Raw genomic sequence first — 18,108 nt, forward strand, 5'->3', positions numbered from 1 at the left:
TCGGTTCTCTCTAATGCACACTGCAGCGCTGAGCTGCTTCAGCAGGGGGAATCTCCACTGGCTTTTTGGAGGTCGCTGGAGGGCTTCAGCTTGCACCCAGAGCCGGGGGGTGCGGGGTACATTCAGCTCTGCCCCTCGGCAGGGCTTTTAGCTTCCCTACTGTCTTACACTGTTAGGACTGCTGCTAAGATTGCTCCCTGGAGTCTGGAAAGCTCAGTGTTCCTCCCTTTCCTCGACATGTGGAGGAGTTTCTTTGCAAAGAACTTAACGGGGGAAGCAGGTATCCATGCCTGCTGTGGGGCGGTACCAGGGCGTGCAGGGAAGGAGTTAATACCAGGCGCAGGCACGGGCTCTCCTCCTCCTCCTCTCTCCCTCCTTCCTCTGCTCCCTCCCTCGCTCTCTTTTAAGTCTTGACCACGGAGGGAGGGCGGGAGGGAGGCGGGGGCCAGGGCTGGGTGCTGGGTGCGGGGCTCCCACCGCTGAACTTTTCCCGCAGCAGCCGGGGTGCAGCAGCGGCTGCGGGCACCCGGAGAGGAGCGCAGCTGGGGATGCAACCTCCAGGCTCTCCCGGGACTGACTTCTTTCCTCTCTTTGTGTTTATTGAAACTCCTCCCCGCGGCGTCAGGTTTTCCTGAAGGAAGCTCTCGAGCAGAAGCTGGAGAAGGATCGGGAAGAGGAGTTGAGGAAAGCTGCTGTAGTCATCCGGGCCCACGTCTTGGGCTACATGGCAAGGTCAGTGCTGGGGGCTGCCCCACCGTCCCTCTGCTTGCCTGCCTGGGTCGCCCCGAGCCCCTCTCCAGTCCCCTCTCATCGCTCCCTTCTCTCTGCCTTCAGCTGCCCTCCCTGCCCGCACCGCTTCTGCGGAGACCCCTGCGCCTTTGCCAGCTCTTCTTGAAGCCTTGCACCCTCCCTCCCCACTGCTGCTGCTTTGGGGACCTCTGCATTTGCTGCTCAGCTCCGATGCCACCTTTCCCTTGCCTTCAGGGCTCTCCTGGCTGGGCCCCACCTATGCTTTGGGTCCCCTCTTTTTCCTTACGCCTGTCAACTCTTGTTTCTGCTCCTGCAAATCGCTTGCCCTCGCTCACAGCTCTGCCTTTGCTCGAAGTCTTTCCTAGCCCTGCCTGCTCACCTCGTGATCTCCCTCTCCTTTTAATTAACTCTTCAGAATTGGTTTTTGGCCAGCTTTGCACCAGTAATCTCGTCTTGCCGCTCCCTTTTGCACCTGACTGGGGAGGGCTGGGAGAACCAACTGCAGACAAAGCACCCCTCCTCTGCCCCTCCAGTCGGGGCAACAGCTGACTCCTTAATGGCTGTGGCATGCACACTTAATCCCAGTAAGATGCTCTTTCCTGGCTGGTCTCTGCTCCAGACACCTGTCAGTCAGGGGTGCAAGGAGGTGAAATCATGGCCAGTTCAACTCTCCCAGCAAGCACTCTTATTAGAGTCCCAGTTATACCAGGTAGATCACTTTATTTTTTTTTCTTTTTTCTTTTTTCACTGGGAAATGCATGCAGGGGTTGTGCCCTGCCTTGCTGATGTGGAATATCAGCAAAACACATGCTTGGTCTCGGGGGCTTCTACTCATTTATTTATTTCCCCTTAGGAAGACAAATGAGCTAGCTCTGTTGTTTGTACATGAGATTGCAAGTTCTTTGTGTCAGGGCCTCTGCTCTATATTACTTTATGTCTAGCATTTGGAGAGAGGGGTAGGGATTAGCACAGAAAAAATGATTTTTCTGGGAAACATCACTGCAAGCAAACTGGATTATTGCTTTGCTGAGTTCCTGGGAAGGTAGCTGCTGCCCTGCAGGGCTGTGACGGAGGCAGAGGTGCAGCAGTGCTCCTCTTGGCTAGAGATCTTGTGGTCCTCCAGCCTGCTCAGATCTGGATTCCTTGTCCCACACATTGCTCTTCCACGTCTCCTCTCTAGAACAAGCTGTGCTTGTGCAGCCCGAGTGGAAATCCTCTCAAGCAGCTGGATGCAACTGGGCTTTGCAGGGGAGGATAGCAGGGAGTGAAGAAAGAGCTAGGGAGGGATACTGGAAAACATCCCTGTGAAGAATTTCCAGTCGCATTGCACCTGTATTGGAGGAGGTCCAGTAAGAGGGAGTTCATCTGGGCCAGTGATGTATGGTCTGTGCAGAGTTGGACACAGGTCAAAAGTTACCAGCATTCCCTGCCTTGGGCTTGGTACCATTTCTTTTAGTTTTGCAAGGACAAGTGTGTTTAAATTTGCTAAATCTCATGCCAAGTATTTGGCAAAGAAGGGTATATATGCCACAGGAAGTATTTTACTAGTTTTTCACCCTTTGTAAACTTTTTCTGTGAACCGGGAGGACCAGTCCTGAGGGGCATAAGGCTTGCTTTGCTCTCATTCCCCGTAGCCATCTCTGAATGGTCACTAAAAAAGTAAGAAGAGAGAAACAAGCCCATTCAAATGACCTCATTTTTGTTTTAGCTCTGAGCTGCAGGTAACAGCCTCACCAGCTAAACACACACAACCATTCCCAGGCTTGCAGGATCTGTGAGGAATAGCTGGTATAAATTTGGCTGTGCCCCTGGATCCTGCAGGACCTTATTGCTCGGGGGAAGAAGACGTTAGGAAATGACTCCATATTTGTTGTGGTCTCTAGCCCTTGGAGGCATAACTGCTAACTGCAGCTCAGCAGAATAATTAACTAAATTCCAAATGCAGCATTGTAGCCACCGTGCTTGCCCTTGTGATACATGGTCAGGATGCCTCCAGCTCTGCAGCACGGGCTGGAGATTGAACTTCTGTGGGCAGTGCAAGAAAGTAAGCGGAGGGCTGAACAAGGGGAATAAAATTCATGGCTTGCGTGCAGCAGCTCCAGCTGAAGGGCGTCTGCGAGCTTTGCTGTGGTCATGAGGAGCGAGGGGGCACTTCAGCCTGGCAGATAAGCAGGCCGAGCAGGCCTGTAGCTGGGCAGGGCTTGGCACACGTTGCACTGGAGAGAGTTTCTGGCAGATGCATTTTGTAGAAGTCAGTGTGCCCTTTTTGATGCACTTGTATCTGCCTTGGCAGGGAGGGCCTGTGCAGCTGTTCACACCCCATGTGCAGGGCACAGGGAGGACAGAGGGAGCAGGGGTGAGGGGACTGCAGCCAAGGAGCAATTCTTATAAAAACCTCCCAATTCTTATCACCTCTTCCCTTTCCTCCTCTTTTCTCTGTGTTTCCTCCCTTTGACTTAATACTTATGGAAAAAAAATGTATGACCTCTGTGTACTATTGCTATTAGCATCTCTCTCCTGATTTTCTTGACTAGGCTGTTATATCTGATGTGCAGGGAGGTGGCAAGCTGTCAGCATGGGTCCCTGTTGCCATCTAAAGAGGGTATGTTTGCTAGGAAGGGGATTTTGAGGTGTGCCTTTCCCTCAGGGGGCTGCAGAAGGTCTATGGGAAGGATATGTGAGAATACTCTGTTATCTCCAGCATGCTTTCTAGAATTACTAAGACCATGCAGGACTACTGTAGCCTGCTGTCCAGAGCTCCTGCGTAGCGCAGGCCCATAGATTTTCCCTCTGCAGATTCTGCTCTGGAGTAAAGAAAATTTTGATTTAAATAGTACCAATGATCATTTCCTTCCAGCAAGATATTAAGGTATCTGAATATCCTCAATTGTTTAAAAAAATGGAGGCTTATTTCCAGCCTGAATAGACTTCAGTTTCATGTCAACTAAATCACGTTACATCCCCTGCCAGATAAATGGAAACGCCACCCAAAAATGGTTCTCATGTGAGTACTTTGCTGGGATTAAGCCATTCCTTAGCCTTCTGTTTCCTAAAGTAATGGAACAAGTGCCTTAAATCTCACTTACAGCAAGCCAGGATTTCTGGTTTCAGTCCTGCTTTGTCAGAAATCACTGGAGGGTCCAACATAGGTGCTAACACTGAACACAGGAAGAAAGTACAGCGCAGTCTCCTTCAACACAGTATTTCTGCTTGCAAGTGTGACAGTCCCAGTCTCATTTTTCTATAGCATTGTGTTGGGAGTCTGCATTCAGCTGATGATCCCTGTGAACCATAAATCTCTCTTCGACTTGCTGCTTCCTAACATAGTCTCACATCAGGTGTGCTTGGCCTTTGGTTCCTTGATACAAGACCTTACATTTGGCTCTTTTGGATTGTTTAATGTTTGCTTGAATCTAGCGTACAAATTGATTCAGATTACTGTGTAATAGTAACTCTTTTGTTATTTGCCTGCTTTGCTATCATGTACAAACTTCTACCAGTGGCTTTTTTTTTTTTCAGGTCCTTGATAAAAGCATTTAGCAACGCAGAGACAAGAAGTGATTTTTCTAGTACTTCACTAGAGTACAAAAATACTGAGTGATGATTCTTTTATTTTGGGTCCTACCATTTTTTTGTTGTTTTGTTTTAAAAGTGCTGCCAAGTTGATTTTTATATCATTACTGTTTAAGGAAAATGCTGTGCAATTTAAGTACGTACTTTATGGGAGCGCGTTACAGTGTTAAATTCAGCAATACGGTGTTTTCCCCTAGACAATACCAGATTAATGTGACCAGATCTTTCTGCCTCATTTTCACATTTTTTTCTGGAGTTTTTCTGGTTTTGGCTACTTAAAAGATGAGGCAAAATGTGACTTTGTTCTCATAGTCAGGCTTTTTATATGTTTTTATATCATAAATCCACACTGAGTGATTATATTAATTGCACAGTGAATGTGTGTACGTGCAGCGTGAGTAGACTTTTGGCCAGTGGGCATTCTCTTTCTGTGTTGTGAAATATCTGTTCCTCAGAAAGTCTTCACAAAAGTAGGTGCCCAGGGACACAAACCAGTAGGCGTGGGACTGAGAACATCAAGGAGAGTACAGTTCATAGGTAGTAGCAGTGGAGGAAGAGAAGTTGTCATTCCTGAGCAATATTGTTCCAGGTTCCTTTTTCGGTGGATGTGATAGGATCGGTTAGCACGCTAGGGCACAAGAAATGCAAAGCATGTGTTGCTTCATGTTACATTAAGTGTCTGGTTCTCTTTCTAGGAAGAAGTACCAAAAGGTGCTAGCCAGTGTTGTTATAATCCAAAAGAACTACCGAGCATACTTCTGGAAGCAGAGCCTGCTGCGACTGAAGGCGTCTGCAGTCGTCCTGCAGAAGCACTGGCGTGGCCACCAGGCTCGCAGCCTCTACCGGCACCTGCGGCAGCAGGAATTCAGGCGGCAGCAGGAAGCGGAGGAGAGAAGGCAGCGAGAGGAGGAAGAACAGATCAGAAGAGAGGAAGAGGAAAGACAATGGCAAGAAGAGGAGGAGCGTAGGAGGAAGCAGGAGGAGGAAGAGGTGAAGGAAAGGTACAAGATGGTCTCTCACACTCATCGTTCCCTAACACTAAAGCTGCTGAGGTGTAGGAGCAGGTCTGGGGCCTTGGCAGGACAGTAACGTGGGACAATAATTGCCTGTGACAGAGTCAAAGTGCCGGGGGAAGAGTTGAGGTGGGCTGCACATAGCTCAGAATAGGAAAGCAGGTTGGAAAAAGAGCATACCACTTCTGTAGGAAAGCTGATTCTGGTGTATTTTTACCTCTGTTTAGTGATTTTCTGTTTTGAAATGTATTTTAGAAAGGCAGGTCTTCCAAAACCTGGAGGGATTAGCCCTGTGAGAAGGTACCAGAATTCCTGGGTCTTGGTGTGTTCAGTAGGCTGGGTCAGAGTGGAAGATGAGCAGTGCACCTGTGCTGCCATTGCAGCTCTTACACTCGTGAGAACACACCTGCGCCCCCTGTCCTGCTGCTCTGCTCCTCTCTTCAGGGATACAGATGTGTCGGGAGGTCAGGAGGAGAAAGGAAATGCTGACTTGACAAAAAGAGGCAATCTGTGAGCAGTGACAGCACACCCATTGAGAATCTTGCACCTCATACATTACTTACCGTTCACTCCCTGGTTACCTGCATCCTATCCAAACTGGCTGGCTCCTGATAATCTTTTGTTTTAAGCATAAAACTTCAAATATGAGCTTCAACAATTATATACATTTTAACAAATAAATCCTGTGTCATTTCAAGCATTTCATAAATTAATTATGTTTTTTATGATGGACTGTAGTCACATACTTGTTCTGAGGTTGGATCTTGGCAGACTGAGATTTGTGACAACAAATCAGAAAGGTCTGTTAGGAGTATGTCACAAGGAAAAAAGATTGCCTACAGTTTCACAGGAGACAGTAGGGTAACATACGTGCTGGGAAAAGACATGGAGTCAGTGACCCCAGTGATGAATGGTTTGATCAAAGAATCTGTTGAACATCAGTAAAGGCTCCATTTTATCAATTGTCAATTTTCAACAGCAGCCTCATCATCAATGCAAAACTACAAGTTCAGAATGGCATTACCTAGCTTACAGGGATCAAATGCCACAGATGCTCTCTTGGGTCTGAAGTCCTCTTCCTACTACGTAGAGCTGTTCCCTATCTAGTTTTAGATAAAAGGATTTGTTTAGTTTATTATTATTTCTCCCCCCTGCCCTCTAGTTCCCTGTCCACGAAAGAAATGTTTGAGCCAGCATCATTATAAAGAAATGTCAGTGTTTCTAGGAATCAGGAGAGCTGCTCATTTTGCTTTCACTTTCTACTTGGTCTCAGATGACTTGCTGCAGAGTGAGTACCTGAAAACGGTACTAGGGGACCAATTTGTCTAAATCCTGAACTTCCACTGGACCTCGAAAACAAGGTGGAAGTCCATAAAAATTGCAAATTGGCTACTCTACTGAGAACAAGCAAAAATAAAAATAAAAAACACACATGCGGAGACAAAAGCAGAAAGACCGGGATGCAAACTAAAAGTTGACATGCAGTTATTGCGCATACAGTGTTAGTAAAAGGGAGACAAGGAGCAATTTGGTCTACTCTTCAACAGGAAGAACAAATTATGACGTTGAGAAAGCTGAAGTATTTGATGCTATTTTTATTTGTCTTCCCAAAAGGCTTAGCTGCTGGACAGTAAACACAATTAGCACAGATGTGCAAGAATTCAGAACGTAGCAGGGAACGAAGCAGTTAGTGAATGCTCATATAAATCAGGTAACAAAGAAGTCATCCAGACTTGATGAAATTAATATTTGTGTACTTTGAGAAGTACTGGCTGAAGCAGTTTGAATCAGTAGCTACTCTGTTTCTCCTGTTTTGTGGATAGCAATGGACTTTCCATAAAACTGGAAAAGTCTAAACATAATGACCTCTTTTTAAAATGGGGAAGTGAAAGAAACGGAATTTTGGACCAGTCAGCCTAACCTCATTTTCAGGGAGATACTGAAACAAATAATGAAACAAACCATTGTAAGTGCTTGATAAAGGAGGTAAGAACCAACATAGGTTTTTGAAGAACAAACAGCATTAAAGTTATCTGTTTCCTTCTGTGATAGCTTATGACATATCTTGTAGATAGAGAAAAGCCATAGAGGGTAGGTATCTTGACTTCAGTAAAGGCTTTGACGTTGTGACAATACTCTTAAGACACTATAAGAAAGGTGGTTTAGATAAAAGTAGGTGAAACAAGGCTAGAACTTGTTTTTTAACTTCATTGTATTATTGCATTTTAATTAGTAAACAGTAGTGGTTACTTGTTAAATAGGAGAGCACTCTTGAATGGGACTCTTCCAGGGTCTGTGCTGGATATGGTTCTAGTGCAATGCTTTCATAATGAGTTGGATGAGGAAATCCGAGTATCTTTATTAAATTTGCAGATAAAACCATCTGGTGAGGGTCTGCAAATGTATAGCTAAACAGGATTACCATGCAAATAATTTTGGCAAATTAAAGAAGTGGTCTGGAAAACATAGGATAACGTTCAGTACTGGCACATGCAGATCTACAGCTAGGAATAATCAAATGCACAGAGAGAGGAGTAGGAACGACTAGTTCAACAGCAGGAAGAAGGTCTGAAGGTTAATTTGAGTTTTAGTCACTGGTGTCATGCTGTAGTGAGAGGAGAAAGCAAATGCCATAGATAAACAAGATTGTTTCTGTAAGATATGGGGTGATTCTTCTGTTCCTCTTGGCACTGGTAAGGCTTCAGCTGGAATACTGTTCCTTGTTTTGGGTATCACATTTCAGGAGGGCTGTGGATCACTTGCAGATGGATGGAAAGCAGCAAGAAATATCAGAGGTCTAAAATACGGGAGGAACAGTTGAAGGAATTAGTGTGTAGATTGTAGTTGGTGTTTCTGATTTCTTTTAAAATGGCTCTGCTTCTTGCACCCACAAATGATTTAAGGCAGTTTTTCAGCTCATGACTACTCTTAGAGATCTTTCAGTAAAGTTGGAGCCATCTGGATCCCACTTATGTCAGCTTTCATTTATAAATATTTTGCAGATTTATTTGTGTGTATGAGAGAGAGTGCAAGAGCGAGAGCTTTAAGGACTTTGTGACTTGCAGCTGCAATTTAGAATTTGGCTGGGAAAAGCTGTAGGGCCTGGGAAATAAATACTCTTGCCTCCTGTTCTGCATGAGACTGAATTGCAGATTTGCAAGTTACCACTGCCAGTCTGAATTTAGCTACGCAGTGGTTGCTACAGGCAGAGTCTTCCACCCAGCCACATCCCATCCCCACTCCATTTGCATGACCTTGGCATTTGTCTGTCTGCTACATTTGTCTGTTCAGTTGCTTGTAGTGTGCTTGCTATGGAGAACCTCGTCCTGGTGAAAGCATCCCCTTGGAGTACAACCTTTTTGATCTGGGCGGAGATGGAGCACCGTGGGATAGTTTTTTCCTCTACTCGTGTTTACTAACAAACTCTGACTCTAACGGCCTTTACTAGTAAGTTAGGTTTTTGCATACCACTGAGAAGTTAGGCAAGCTGGAGCACCCAGGTCTTCAGAATAGAAAGTCTTCAGCTTAGTCATTTAACAAATTACTAAAATCTGATTTTTTTTTCTAGGTTTAATATAGTAAATGCAAAACAAAACACAAATTCATTGCAATAACTCTGCTTTGTTTAAAAACAGTTTCCTGAAATCTGTCAATTATACATGTAAAGCCTCATTTAATATCTGTAGACGTACAGTGCTTCCCACTGTGTTAAGAGGATTAAGTTTACATTTAACATGAATCTAAACGATCTGACTTTCTGTCACTATTTCCAATGCCCTTCTTCCTGTGTTCCAACTAATCCAATTTCCTGATTGATCCAAAAGTTAAGTGCGTAGGGAAAATCTGTTGTATCCACAAAGGTCATGCAAACCACAGAGAAATGTATTTTTACTAAACTGTAAAAGCTTTTAAATCAGTCTTAGACCAGGTAGTTTTTTAACCTTATCCATGGAGGGGTGGCGTGTCCATGTAATTCTAAAAGCCTTACCTAGGAAAACCAGGTCTGTCTCTGACTATCATGTCTCGTTTGTTTGTTTTTCAGAGAAAAGGAACAACTGAATGCTCTACTCCAGGTGTCTCAGGTAAGTTTAGGAGTTATTCCTTCCATATGGCTTCTCTGAGTATATGAAGGGTCCTTCATTGCCCACTCTTCGCCTGAAGCTAATATCTATATTATGGCAACACTACTTATTAAATGGCCTTGTTCACTCAAAACCTGCAGGTGTTTGGCTTTGACAGAGGTGCCTAGAGCTAACAAGGTTGTTTGGTAGGGTTTTTGTTTGTTGTTTGTTTGTTTGTTTGTTTTCTCTTTTCCCAAGGTTCATGTACCAGCTTGCATGGTTCCTATTTGAAAGTTTCAGTGTCGAACATGCAGCATCATTTTTTATCTCTACTGCTTGGGCTTATTGCATGACCTTGTGATGTGCTACACGGTGACACAATCTGTTTTGTTGGATTGTTGCCTATAACAGCCCAAATAAGAGTGCAGATGATAGCTACCATGGCTAAAATAACCCACTGGTAACTGATCTAATTGTTAGTACTTGATATATCAAAGAGCAGACCACCTACCCTGAGGTGTGTGAAAACAGCTGGGTGTCATCTTATTCCTTTGCCCAGACCATTTGTTCCCTAGTTTCAGTCCAGCTCTGTTCAGGAAAGATGACAGATTAGTATATGAAAATTTATTTCTCCACAAGTCAGAGTTGAGTGGAGAACAAGCAATAGAGCAATCCTAAAGAAAATACGAATTGTGACGTGATGGGGCCAATTCATTGTCTACATTGTCATATTCCTATTGGGGAGTATATTAAATCCTTTTAGAATGTATGTATGTATTTATTTATTTATTTATTCTGTGTGTCTGTTTTCAACATCCTCAGTGGAAGGGAGGATGTCTTCATCTTATAGCTAAACCTCAATGCAAGCTACCAGTGTCTCCCGTCTTCCAATTATTGTGTACTTGCTAGAAGTTTCCTCAGTTATTTCAGTGTGGAGAATAGAAGAAGAAAGAGACTTCAGCACCCAGCTAGCTATTATCCATCCAGTGATGCTTAAGAATGCCAAGAAATTCAGAATAGAGTTTGGGTGGGGTTGGAGAGGGCATAGCCCTGCTTTATTGCAAATATCCTTTCCAGAGCCAAATTTTGGTGGTCAGACACCCAACTCAGGAAGCAACGAAACCCCCAAATCTTTTCATGATATATATGGGAAATGTTCCGTTCTTTAGCAGGTTATGCATATACATATTCATACATAGTTGCTTTCTCCTATATATATGTGTGTGTGAGAGGGTGATAGTTCAAAAGGAAAGGAAGCTTCTGTTAAAATTCTAGTGTACAGAGAGCTGTAACATGAGCAGCCGACAGAGGGGCTCTTCTAAAAATTCAGTGATCCCAGTGAGCTACTTTGCACAATTCAGAAACAAGGCAGGCTGCTGGAAGAATTGAGGTACCTGAAGATCAGTTGTTCTACCTTTAGTTTTTACACTGTGGGTGATTGCAGATGCCAGACAGAAAAGGAAAGGATGCTTAGGGTCATATTTTGTAGTTGGGAAGTACAAGGCAAGCACAAAAGATAGGAAAAATGAAAGGTCCAAGGAAGGGACACACATAGGTTAAAGAAACTGCTTTAATACTATTACAAATTCTTTAAGGTGGAAACAGTAAAGACTGAGGAAGTAGATATTCCTCTGCAAGAAGAAGAAAGACGTCAGATGGAGGAGATCTTAAGGCTGGAGAAGGAGATTGAGAAGTTGCAGCAACAGAAGGAGGATCACATGTCTATCATCTGTGAGAACACCAGGAATGAAATCAATCGGCAGCGGGAAGAAGAGATCCAAAGGCTAGAAAAGGAGGCATCTAGGGTTGCCCAGGAGTTTCTGGAGCTGCTGGATTTTGGCAATCTGGATGAAAGTGTGCAGAACTTAGAGCGCTCGCTTTCTAGTGAGGGAACACTCAACGTTGACTGCAGCCTGGTAGCACCACTGGCTGAGGAAGAGGTGGATGAGGGGTTTCATGCTGATGATGAAGGACGACCAACTTCCAGTTTGGTGGTCGTGACTCAACGTGACATGAAAAACAGTGATAACTACTTGGAGAAAGATGTGGACACAAGAGTTTCACTTCTCCAAAGGGAAGTGGGAGAGGTGGTCCCTGCTCCAGGACAACCTGTGGAAAGAGCCACTAGCCCCAAGGAGCAGAGTGCCCTACGTGACCCAGCAGAAAGCAGTTACAGCACTGTCTCAGATACACTGAGGAGTAACAGCGGAGAGGTGGGAGAGCTGATTTACAATTCCCCCCAAGATGTGGAGTCTGACTATGACCACGAGGAGTTTGATGGCTGTGGAGACACAGGCAGTGCCTCAGCCGAGCCTCTGAATGGTGAGGAGAGTCTGAGAAACTCCCATGGCACCAGCCTGGACTCCAACCGTGGCAGCCTGGACTCGGTAAGAATCTGCCTCCATTCATTTTTCTGGACGTTAGTGTGACTTTGTTGATATTTATAACATCTTTGCCTTCTTACTGCATGCCTGCTTGCTCTATGTGTAGTTACTGATATATAACTCTCTCTTACATCAATAAACAGCATGAAAAAAGGTAAGAGTGATAGGCTGAAGGCCAGCAGGCTTGTGACTGTCCAGTGTCACTGGTACACAATCTAGTACATAGATACCTAGGCTATTTTGGATTGTTTCCATCACCAGATATAAGAGTAACATCATCTAGGAAGACTGAAAGCAGGCAACTAACATCTTGTAGGTATATATCCTACCTCAGAGAGATTTCACTGAAAGCTTGGGCTACTTCTGTGGACAATCACAAGAGGAAATGGGAAAGTCTGGGGTTTAATTTGTTCCCATCACTAAAACTTCTCTTGTCCTAGTCCTAGTGTTCAAAGTCAAGGGTTTATTTTCAAAATAAGCTATTCTAAGGCTAGAAGAAATAACTGTGCTGATCCTGGCGGGTCCTGGTGGACACAAAGACCACTTTGCTTTCCTTTCCTGCAGCAGGGGCGATGGCAGGTAGTAAAACTGGGCTATTAGCCTTGCACTTGAAGCATCCTGGCTCAGATTCCACACAGGGCCCTGAGCTTCGTGAGTGCCCTCAGGCTAGCTGTTTAATAATGCCACAGTAAATCCCCCAGTAGACCAGCATGTCAGATGAGCCCACAAATGATTGAAAGAGTTCAGGTGTGAAGCCAATGATAGCCATAAAAATACCTCAGATAAATGATGTCTCTGTGAGTAGGAGCTCAAACTACAAAATACCTTTTAGAAAATTATTGATTTTTTTTTTAAGGAATTCAATTTATTTCCTTTGCTTTTCTTCTCCAGTGGCAGATTTTGACTCTTGAAAAGTTGTATGTTTTTTCCTGTTTGCATTTCCCTAGTGTCAGCTGCCAGCCATCAGAATTTTTTATGATGTGATCTGCTTGAATAAAGGTATCTTCTCTGTGGGCATATACTCACAGATCACTGTCAAGTAATCTGTCAAGTCATGAATCGCCCTGTCACAGTGCTTATCACAGTCTCAGCCAGTTTCTACTATTCTTAAAATTCAAATGGAAGTGGAAGATTTTACTGGGCTCCTCAGTGAGTAAGACTCACAAAAAATGGAGGTGCTTCTATGTCATGGCACGAGCCACAGGAAGAGATACCTGCAGCTGGCTCGGGATTGCACCAGGAGCTGCCGATCCAGGAGTACCTGGTTTTTCAAACTTAATGTCAAGAGAGGGAAAACAAATAAGTGAAAGAGGAGTAAGACAAAAGAGGAGGGCAAAAGGATCACAGAGGGACAGGTCAGAAAGGGAAAAATGAAAAGAAGCAACATGCGTTTGGAGAAGGAAAAGGACTAAGGAACTGCCTTCATATTAAATTAATGAAGCTGATCATAACAAAGTGTATTTAAGGCAGAGATAGCATAATTTGGGATTTCATGTTGATGTACCTACGGCTAAGTGCAATTATTTAGTTGGAGAACAAGGATGAGTAAACATTGTATTGTTATTTCAGCAATTTAGATCTTTGTTTTTAGGGTTCAGTTATTCTGGAATGTGCTTTTTTTCCAGTAAACCCAAAGCAAGGCATTTCCTTGCGAGGGTTAGGTCAGTGTTCCATCTTGTCCAGCATGCTGGCCTGTCTGCCAGAAAAATCCTCCAGAAAGAAAAATTGTCTCTTAACCCCATTAAATTAGATTTTGGGCTGTATGCTCTGCCCTGAAATAGGAAGGTTTGCTTCTGCAGGTAACTGGAGTTTTCTAGCCATGTCCACTGCTGAATGTCACTCTCCTTTCTGGTATGAAAATTCCATGCTCTCTGGAGACTCTTGCTTTAGGCATTAATGAGTAATCTGTCAAGCCTTTAATTTTACTCTACTGCTTTTTTTTTCTTTTTTTTTTATAAAGGGAGTATGTGTAGTTTTTCACCTTCTGCTCATGTGACTTCTGCAGTCTTGTTACTTTGCTCCAGTTGTCCTGTGGGACCCAAGTAGCCAGGATTTCTTCTTTTCCTTTTAGTTTCTGGACAGCGAAGAGGAAGTGGATGTTTACATAGATACAGATGAAGAGTTTTGTAACGGACGAGTCACCATCTTCAATGGCTCAGGACCACCCTATTTTCACAGCTATCTCTACATGAAGGGTAAGCAGCTTTAGCCAAAACTGTTGTAGGATGGGATCCAGAAAACCTGCTTTCCTCTTCTGTTTCTTCAGAGTCGCTATTTTCCTCTGCTCTTACTTCTCTGTTCACTCTTTTTTCCCCCTCTTATTTCCAGCAAATAAAACAAAGAGCGAGGAGGTGGATGTCAGGGAATTAGACTGAATATCTTTGGCTCTGAGATATGCCCACTTGGTACGGGCTTGCATGACTCATTTTGAACTACAAGACTGAAGACAGTACAAAAATATTTGAGTAATGCATATATTTCTATATTCTGTGTTTGTTTCACTGGTTCTATTTTTCCTCTTTCCAAACTTCAGTACAGTGTTGTTTCTCTCCCTCAGCTCCCTCGTTGCACATAGGAACTGCAGGGGCAACTGAGTGCCCAAGAAGCAGGATCAGAATGGAGAAATGGTCATGGCTGCATGTCTGATGAGATCTTGCTCCCTTGCTTTGCAGGAGGCCTCATGAACCCATGGAGGCGGCGCTGGTGTGTCCTGAAGAACGAGGCCTTCATGTGGTTCCGCACCAAGCAGGAGGCACTGAAGTCAGGCTGGCTCTACAAAAAAGGCGGAGGCATGTCGACGCTTTCACGCCGCAACTGGAAACGCCGTTGGTTTGTGCTTCGAGAATCCAAGCTGATGTACTTTGAGAATGATAGCGAGGAAAAGCTGAAGGGGACAATTGATATCAGAAGGGCAAAGTGAGTGAGGAATTAATCATTTTGATCCCTAGTATTTGCTCTAAATTGATAATGAAGTGTCCGGTGCAGCCAGTTTATCCCTCTACAGGTCTCCTGTAGGGCTGAAGAATCAGAAACATAAGGGAAGGAAAAGATGATTAGAGCTTCTAGTTTTACTCTGGAGGGAGTCTGGAATTATTTGGTAGTCCTTCTTCCAGTCTTGCATTTCATAGTCTGGCAGAAGCTCTTTCAAAGCCATGGATGGAGCCAGACCAGGAGGAGCTAATTAAGTACATACCCCATGCATCCTTCCCTACCCTGGTTCCATCTGTTTCTTGGACTCCCCAGGCATTTCACTGTGATGGTATGAAGCACGCAGCAGGATTTGAATTTGGCAGCAAGTGCTGTGCCTTTTCCTGAGCCTTGAATGTTCTTTTTGCCACCGTAGCCAATTCCTCAGCTCCTGCTGAAGGAAAGGAGAGACTAGTCACCTCTTGGCATTCTGTGGCCCTGTAAAGTGCCAAAAAAAAGTGGCACACCCCACTTTGTAAACAGCCCTCCATATCAACCTCCCAGTTCTCTCTTCTATCCCGTCTGCTGGTGGCTTGAAGAAAATCCATTTAATTCCTTAAGTTCTGGTTTTATAGTAGGTTAACTGTACAGATCTATATGAGGGGACCCTAAAAGTTGTAATGTGTGTTAAAGGAATTTTGTATCTCTGTCAAAGTTGCAATCTATCTGACACAATTTATTCCTGTAAAAGGTTTTCGGCATCTGTCTTGTAATTTGCTGTATTCCAGGGAGATCGTGGACATTCATGAGAAGGAGAATGCCTTGGACATTGTGACAGAAGACAGAGTTTATCACATTGTGGCAGAGTCACCAGAAGATGCCAGGTATAAGAGCGAGTTTTGCTAAGTTTGTTCAGTCTAGATCTGACCCAGCTGCTCATGGGGGAGCCTGGGGAACACAACCACTTCCCTTTTGCTGGAGAAAAGTGGGGATTCATTCCTGAGTGTCACCTACCGTAAGGTACACTTCTGCTTCGGGGACTCCTTGTTGCAGGTACTGAGATGGTAGCTCAGCCTCACAGTCACAGGACTGCCACCTTCTGCACGTGGCTGTGAGCATGCTGAATTCAAGGGTTACTTCAGGAGACACACAAAACCTTAACATAAACTGGAACTTCTAATAGCTGATTTATTTATTAAATGGAATCTTGAATCAAACAAAAAGTCTATTCATGTTGCCTGTAAATGATTGCAAGAGCAGCTGGGTTTTATCCAGGAGACAGAGAAAAGGCTGCGGCTTATCAGAGTCTGTAATGTCATCCGATAAAATCTTCCCAGTGCAAAGCAAACAAATGACTCATGTCCTTCCTTCTTGGCGTCCTGGCCAGGCAGTGGGAATCAGTTGTTTAAGGGCAGGTTGGACAACCTGTTTGGGCTATAGAAAGCCAAGTTAAGAGGTTACTAACCCTGTCTGCTTATGTCTTCCGCACCATTCTCCCACTCTTACCAAAGCTCTTGCTAGTGTAACTGTTTCCCTTATCTAGTTTAATCTGATTCAGTGAAGTTATTTTGGGTCTGTTATTTCATTTGGTGTAGGGGGAGGAAGGGATAAAGTGTTTGGACACAAATAAATTAACAGAAGTAGACTACAGAGCAACCACATAAATGAGAAACAGACAAATTCAAGGGGTAGTAGCCAAAGAGAGAGTATCTTCTTAACTCAGAACCTCCACAATTGGAATAGTCATGCCCTAAGATACCATTATAGAATTGCTAGGACAAGCGTAACCCGAATGTGGGCTCTGTCTGTGCCACAGCAGTCTCTGTTCTGGGGGAGAAGAAAGCACCAACGCTTGCACTAGCAAAGGACAGATGTTGTACAGTCTCCAGTTTGAGAACCCTCCACAAAGTCTAGATGTTTGCTGATCTCACTGGAAGCTGCAGATAAGAATCTGCTTGTTCTGCAACAGAGATTCAGCCTCCAGATATGCCTGTAATGAGAAGCCCTTTCACAGACAAATAACTTCACTCCAAATGAACTTATAAAAACCCCATGATTAATAGAGAGCCATATGACTCTCGAGTTTATGAGTGGATCAGACAGAGCCTAGTCAGGAAGGCTCCCAGGAGTCTCTAGGACTAAGAGTCCCCAAAGATTCCAACTGACCCCGTCTTTACAAACTGCTATATGCTCTTATTCTGCTGACACGTGCTCCCCAGTGAGTCCACCGCCTGCCTGCAGTTTCTTGAATAGCAAGTAGAAAACTGGATTTTGTGGGAGCAGCTGTCAGTGGGTTGGAGAACGTGCACAGAATTTTCATGGATAAATAGGGAGGAAGGAAGATATTAGGGTATGGCATGATCAGCCCAAGAGATGTTTTGCAGCATAGTCTGCAGGAAATTGTGAATGAAGAAATTTTCCCACTGGCAGCTTTCCAGGTTCCTTGATGATATTCCAGAGCTAGTTTCAGTACCCAAATCTTAACTTTGAGTCTGTTTTGATTGCCAGCGGTTGGTTTAATGTCCTGAGCCGAGTACACAGCGCTACGGCACAGCAGCTGAGGGAAATGCAAGATGAACAGGCCAATCCAAAGAATGCTGTGGTGAGTTACTGTGCAACCAGTCCGTGGGCATGTTCAGAGCCATCTGTGTTTAACTATTTTGTGCATGTTTTTCAAGGACATGCAGTGCTGTAGTTCATGAGCAGTAGAAGAAAGTTACACATTTTTTTAAAAAGAAACAGCGAAGCTGATAGAAAAGAGGGTAAGAAGTGAAGATCGTGGCGGCTGTGGTGGGTGTCAACATGATCAACATTGGCTATGTTCTTTGCTTTGCCTCTTGCAGATAAAATGTTTTTGGATGGGATTATGGGACTAGTCTGTGTCAGTTTTCCAGACAGAAGATAAACAGTAGAGAAGAACAATGTATTTATGTATTTCAGGAGTATTGAAATGTGGAGGCAGACCTTAATAATGCTCTCTGAAAATGTGTAGCTCTCTTTCTTGCAGTTCTCTGGAGTCCTTGCACACCTTTTCATGTTGTTTAGGGAGCAAAGGCGACTCACTCATGCCTTTCTCATATGCTCATTGCTACTTAAGCTATTGGAATTCAGAAGAATGCTTTCAGGTTCAATACTATTCACTAAGGAGAATGTCCGTAATTTAAGATGCAAGCAATTCCTGTTACCTGTCTCTTTCACTGTACAGGGAACCCTGGATGTTGGGCTTATTGACTCTGTCTGTGCCTCTGACAACCCTGACAGGTATGTATAGCAATATGGCCATTTCTTAGATTGGAAACTCCCTGACTTATTTTTGTGGGTAGGCCCAGGTTTTGTTTGAAGTTTACATTTGTTTAAACTCCTAAGAATTTATCTCACAAAGAAACTCAGCTAAAAGTCCTTAGTTTCTTCCAAGCTATG

General features: G+C 44.1%; 1 protein-coding gene across 3 annotated transcripts in view; it reads left to right on the forward strand.

The window, feature by feature from the left end:
• LOC310901349 (unconventional myosin-X-like) overlaps positions 1-18,108 on the forward strand; it is an 85,752-nt gene that overhangs the window by 49,916 nt on the left and 17,728 nt on the right. For all 3 annotated transcript variants that reach the window (XM_083840699.1, XM_083840698.1, XM_083840700.1), the window contains 9 exons: positions 626-732; positions 5,019-5,324; positions 9,379-9,418; positions 10,993-11,784; positions 13,853-13,976; positions 14,454-14,697; positions 15,477-15,572; positions 17,197-17,290; positions 17,894-17,949. In XM_083840699.1, the coding sequence (XP_083696825.1) occupies positions 626-732; positions 5,019-5,324; positions 9,379-9,418; positions 10,993-11,784; positions 13,853-13,976; positions 14,454-14,697; positions 15,477-15,572; positions 17,197-17,290; positions 17,894-17,949 (1,859 nt within the window). The remainder of the gene's footprint in view (positions 1-625; positions 733-5,018; positions 5,325-9,378; positions 9,419-10,992; positions 11,785-13,852; positions 13,977-14,453; positions 14,698-15,476; positions 15,573-17,196; positions 17,291-17,893; positions 17,950-18,108) is intronic.

The sequence above is a fragment of the Anser anser genome (genome assembly GCF_964211835.1).
Source record: "Anser anser genome assembly, chromosome: 6".
Lineage (NCBI taxonomy): Eukaryota > Metazoa > Chordata > Aves > Anseriformes > Anatidae > Anser > Anser anser.